Source organism: Myotis brandtii, unplaced genomic scaffold (assembly GCF_000412655.1).
Source record: "Myotis brandtii unplaced genomic scaffold, ASM41265v1 scaffold483, whole genome shotgun sequence".
Taxonomy (NCBI): domain Eukaryota; kingdom Metazoa; phylum Chordata; class Mammalia; order Chiroptera; family Vespertilionidae; genus Myotis; species Myotis brandtii.
In genome coordinates, this window is record NW_005368456.1 from 1,696,394 (window position 1) to 1,702,057 (window position 5,664).

A 5,664-nucleotide genomic window follows, 5' to 3' on the forward strand; every position below is an offset into this window, starting at 1 on the left:
CTTAGGATATCATTCCTTTAAGGGTTTTAGGCTCTTGGAAACCAAGGTAAGTACCATCCTTTTATTTTGCTTTCACCCAAGGTGCTGCACAAACAACAGCTTAGTCATGTGAATCCAAGCAAAAGCAAGAGAAAGGCAAATCAATAAACCAGTCAGTATCTCACAGATGCTATCCTGACACATAAGTGACCATTCCTTTTCCTGGAGCACTGCAGAAGGGCTAGTGGGGGCAGATTTGGGGATTTGGGATTCCAGCCGTGTCCTCTTTGGAGATGAGAGGTGACAATCAGTTGTTCCCTTATCAAGTAAGAAGAGAGGGACAAACTTTAAAAAAAAAACACATTTATTTAAAATTTTACATAAGCTTTGAATAATTCAAAATTAGCTTAGGCATTTTTCAGAAGATGCCTCAACTCCAAATCATGTCAACAGCTATTTGATTGGTGAAAGGATTAGAGGACCTCATGATTACTGTGGGAGACAGAACCCCTTAGAGACAGGGGAGTTCCAATTTTTAAATTATCTGTAGCACATATTAAACATCTCACCAAATCAACAGTGTGTGCATTTTACCAGAGTTTCTATGTAGAGCACAGAATCACACTTAAATTAATTTGATCCCTTATATTAATAATAACTAAAAGCTAGCATCTACCCAGTGTAGTCTCAGTGTCCACGCCAACATCTATCTCCTGAGGATGGAATGACACGTTCCTCTGCACTCAGTGTTCATGATTCAAAGGTTGCAATGAGTGAGTCAAATAAGAAAAGCAAGCCAGGAATTTATGGGTCCCGGGAGGCAGGTAAAACTAGTTCCACAGAAATTAGTGGCCCAAGTGCTCCTCCCGCCCATTCCCAAGCAGAATCAGGCCTGGGCTGGGCTGCAGGCAGGGAGGAGTAGGGGCATGTTCTGCCCCCTCCACTGCCTCGGATAGTCTCCTGATTGTTCGTTCCAAACAGGGTAGTTGTTGTTCCCCAATAGGTCAGTTAATTCCCTAAGTACAGGACCCGATCTCTGGCCTCCTTCAAAGCAGGGTGCTGCCCAGGTGTGAGCACAGAGCAGGTCCTTAGTAAGGGAAGGAAGGAAACTGCCATGTACTGAGCACCTATTAGGTGCCAGGAACAGAGTCAGGGCAGGCGTTTCATGTGACCCTCACAACAGCACTGTGAAATAGGTTCATCACGCCCATTTTACAGATGTGAAAACAGAGGCTCAGACAGGAAAACTTGCCCAGGGTGGCATGGCTAGTAAATAGAAGACTGCCCCTGACCACTTGCTAGAGAGGCAGCAGGGGAGGCCATTTGATCACCTTGTGAAAATCAGTTATGGTCTCTAAGGTTCTGACCTCAGAGAGCAACTTTAAGTTCTCGGGAACCATATCCCCACTCCCTGAGAGACCTTTCACAGAAAGCCCATGAAGGTCAAAGACATCGAGGTCAGGATACTTTTAAAGGAGAAAATGCTTAGAAGTATTCTGGGAGGGGGAGGGCCACTTTAAAGGGAAAAAAACAAGATGACAGATAGAGGGAGGTTTGGGGTGAGCATTAAAAAGGAAGAGGTGGATACAGTGTACAATACAAACCCAGCTAGTAGGATAGGCTCAGGGCAGGCCAAGCTGAGCCTAGAGAAATAAGGGTTTTGGCAATGTTCTTGTATCTTCCATGGGGCTGCACTTGTTGCCTCACACATGGATTGGGATTTCCCTCAAAAAAAATTTGAGCCTGAAAGTTCAGGCAGACCCTAGAGAATAAATATGGGTAATAAAGGCTGAAAGGAAAACATAACTTGACATGTTTCCCTTCTTTCTCTAAAACCCATTCCTTGGCCCCCGCTCTGTGAAGCCCTCTATGACCCACAGACACAGTGTGTGCTCCTCCTCCTCAGGGTACACAGACAGACAGACAAACAGCAAGCCCACCTCTCTACAGGCCCCCAGGGCACTGAGCTCACTGCATCCTACTTGTCTGTCTTTCCTACTGAACTGTGAGCAACTTGAGGATGGAGACATTTCTGTAGCTCCATCTCCATATGGAAAGAGATGTGGGTTCATCAAGACCCTTTGCACATAGGCACCCAGGCCGAGGGACCAGCCAAACAGCCTGAATGATAGGACACTGTCTCTCCCAAGGGCATGGACCTTAGGAGCAACTTCCTTCTGGAGGAACCGAGCATGTTTCCTACACCCTATAGCACTTACTTGCCCCCCCCCCCCAACTCCCTTCCCCAGAGCTACCCTATAGACATCATCATAATTAGTGAGAATTTCTTTCAAACATGAAATCAATGTCTAAGTGCAGATTTCAAGCAACATAGAGTGCTGATTTGTGAGAATAACATCATTCAGGTGGAGAAAACAGCCCCCAGCTTGGGCAACGCTGGTAGGAAAGGTAGGTCTTACATTTACCCTTGTGAAAGGAGGGGAAGACTCTGTCTGGAAAGAGTGCTAGGTGTGTGTGCAGGGGGTTTTGGGCTCACACACCTCTATGGCTATAGGGCAGGCTGGGCCTGGTTCCTCGCCCTTGGTTTCCTGAAGCCCCAGGGCCCTTGCTGATGGAAGGCCTAGAGTGCAAGGAGCAGGCAGGGGCTGTTCGGGAACATGGTCTTCCCAGGCCCAGGGTGGCCAAGAGACGGGCTATAAAATGCCCAATGGAGAAGGGTGAGGGCACCTGGCCAAGGAGCCCATGCTCAGCAGTGAATGCTCCGGAAGCCAGGCAGTGTGGCTTTTCCAAGCAGGTAAATGTCCTCGTCCACGCCCTGGTTGAGGTACTTCACCATATTCTTCTCAAAGAGGAGCGGGTGGTAGGCACCCATGGTGCAGGCGCTGTCGAAGAACTTCTGGTAGTAGTGGCACACGTCAGTCTTGCGCTTGGATGGCAGGAACTCGTAAATATCCACCTGGTCACACAGCGTCATCATGATGATGATGCCTACAGGGGGGAGCAAGAGGTTAAGTCCTGCCCGACAACCCACCCTGCTCCTCGGAGCTCTGCCCAGTGAGTCCACAGCTCATGACCCCAAATTTGGGGAGACATCTATCTGGATTTCCCAGTTATTCTTATGATTCCCAACATGAGTCCTTCTGGTAAGCCAATCTAGCAGGCTGTTCCTTGCAGGTCACTGAGCCTGATTCACGTTTGTATCCCTAGCACATAGGCCAGAACCCGGTGCATGGCAGGTCCTCCCTAAACACCAGCGGATTGATGGACTGCATCCATCATCAATGCATTTATCTATGTAAATGAGCTATGTGAAGAGAGAGGACAAGGTGACTGAGAAGACAGTACCACCACAGGGACATAATACTTTCTAGCATTTTTATATCCCGAAGGAACCTCTTAGATGGTGCTATTTGGGAGAAGGTGTTTCTTATGGTACTTGCAGGAAACAGTGTGAAGAGGGAAGACTTTTCTCCCTCAGCTGGGAGGAGGGACATATGGAAGTTGGAGCACCCCATGGTCTGTGTTGATGGGCTCTGCTCATTCATGTAAAGATTGGAGCCGAGGAGGTGGGACCACGTTGGTGCTCTCAGGGAAGCGGTGCAGACACTGAGATGCTGCTACCACCCACACCTGTCCCCACCTGAATCATTCATCTCGTGCAGGACATGTCCTTCAGGTTCTTCATCTGCCTCAACAGGGTTATCTACCTACCTCCTACCACACAGGTTATTATTGTTAGGATGCAATAAGATCATGGCTCTAAGACCCCTTTTGTCAACATAAATATAGGGAAACTTTATGATGGAACAGTTCCCACTAACAGCAAAACTATAAACTGCTAGCAGCAACTTTGTTCCAAAAGAATCAGATATGGGGAAAACCCTCTCTTTGCCTCTGGCTGCCCCTGGTCCAATGGGGGAGAAAAGATACATCTGCAACTAAGGGATGTAGGCACAGCAGGAGTGCTAGAAATTATGAGATAGAGCACCTCCTATGAGAGAGGGCTCAAGTAAACCCCCCAGAGCACTGGTGTGGGGGATGGCAGGGGCTATGGCCATGAGGGATGGGCAAGAGGGGAGGATTGGTGGTGGAGGGAACAGCATGGGAAAAGGCAGGGCAGTAGAGAAATATGTTCCCCATAATGCTTCCCCAACTATTCCTGCTCAAAGGGCTCCAAGATGAGCCCCAAATGCACCCATTCAAAAGTTGAAGAGAAAGATATGAAGATGTGAAATTGGAAGAGCCCCCATCTATTTCTATAAGGAGTACCTCTCATATTAAACACTTATTTGTTCATTTACTCAGGGAACATTTTCCACAGGGCTGTCCTGTGCCAGACTCACAAAAGATGAGTCAACCATAGTCCCCACCCTGAGGGAGTTTGCAATCTAACAGGGGAGGTCACAGTCCCCGCCCTTGAGGGAGTTTGCAGTTTTATAGGGGAAATGGAAAGGCAAATGAAACAGTGGTGAATGGTTGGGGCCGTTGGTGGAAAGTAGCCCGCTCAAGGGCCCAGAGGAGGAAGCTTCCCTTCCCCTACAAATACCAAGCCTAGAACCTTGTGGAAATTTCCCATGGTCCAGCTAAACTAAAAGTGAAAGGGAGGTAAGGCAGACATTCCCTGAAGGCCAAGAGAACTGAAGAAAGTCCCAGAAGAAAGTCTATAGCCAGCATTCAGAACCCCTCTCTACTCTGACCCCCCAGCCCACTCCACATCAGCTCCCACAGCTCCGTTCATGGCTCCCAAACGCAGTCAAACTTCTCTGCTCATTCTCTCAGGGCCACAACTAGGGTGTTCACTAGCATGAACAATTTTTTAAATTCTAAATAAAGTATTATTGATTCTTCCTTTATCCCCAGATTTCAATATGGCTCAGCATATTATTATTCATCCTGTCTTTATTTAAAATTTTGATGTCTCATTCATCATACAATTTTGCATTGTGATTCTTAAAAAATATTGTGTTAAGATAGTATCTTGTTCCTGAATTTTTGGGCACCTGTGTAAGTGGTATGGCTGATGTCAGTGTATCGCTCTCCTCAACAGAGCCCTGCCCTGTTCTCTCTGTGTTACCACCTCCCCTCTTGTCTGTGCTTCACTCCACCTCCACCTGACAAATCTGCCCCTCTCACAGGCCTGATGCAAAGCTACTCCTCCACAAAGCTCTTGGACTGTCCACCTAGATAGTGTCCTCTCTCCTGTGGCACCAGGGTGGTCGCTCCCTCCTCGCACAAATTGAATGTTACCTCAGACACCTGACTGAACTCTCCCACTGAACATCCTAAAGAAAAGGGAGTCTATCTTATTAATCTCTGTAACTTAGCTGGAAACTGGCATAGTGTACAAATCCAGCAAAAACACAGCAATTATTTGGTGAACGAATGAATGAACGAACGAGACCCCAGGAGAAAGCTAATCTCCTCTATAAACAAACACGAGAGGTCTTTCCCAGACATGGACTCACCGAGCATCCCAGAGGACGGGGGATTTGGCTGAATCTCCTCTGGGGAGATTTCTTGAATGATGTCCCACAGCTCCCAGGGCATCTGGGGTCTGAGGATGTAAAAGGGCTGATCAGGATGCAGTTTACGATAGCTCTTGTAGTTATCAAAGAATCTGTAGTCGGGATTCTTGTACCACTGAAAAAGAAGGAAATGATTTGTCTCAAGGGGAGAAGTATGCCAGTGCTACTGCTGCCTCAGGCAGTCGTCCTCATCTGGGGA

The 5,664-nt window shown here is 47.6% G+C and overlaps 1 protein-coding gene across 3 annotated transcripts in view; it reads right to left on the reverse strand.

The window, feature by feature from the left end:
- Positions 1–322: 322 nt before the first annotated feature.
- The window catches only part of ST6GAL1 (ST6 beta-galactosamide alpha-2,6-sialyltranferase 1), a 120,777-nt gene continuing 115,435 nt past the window's right edge, over positions 323–5,664 (reverse strand). For 2 of the 3 annotated variants that reach the window (XM_005876276.2, XM_005876277.2), the window contains 2 exons: positions 5,406–5,580; positions 326–2,928 (listed from right to left, as the gene is read on the reverse strand). In XM_005876276.2, coding sequence (XP_005876338.1) covers positions 2,687–2,928; positions 5,406–5,580 — 417 coding nt within the window. In that variant the 3' untranslated portion in view covers positions 326–2,686. Of the gene's footprint in view, positions 2,929–5,405; positions 5,581–5,664 lie in introns of all 3 variants that reach the window. The other variant, XM_014547754.1, reaches the window with a different exon arrangement.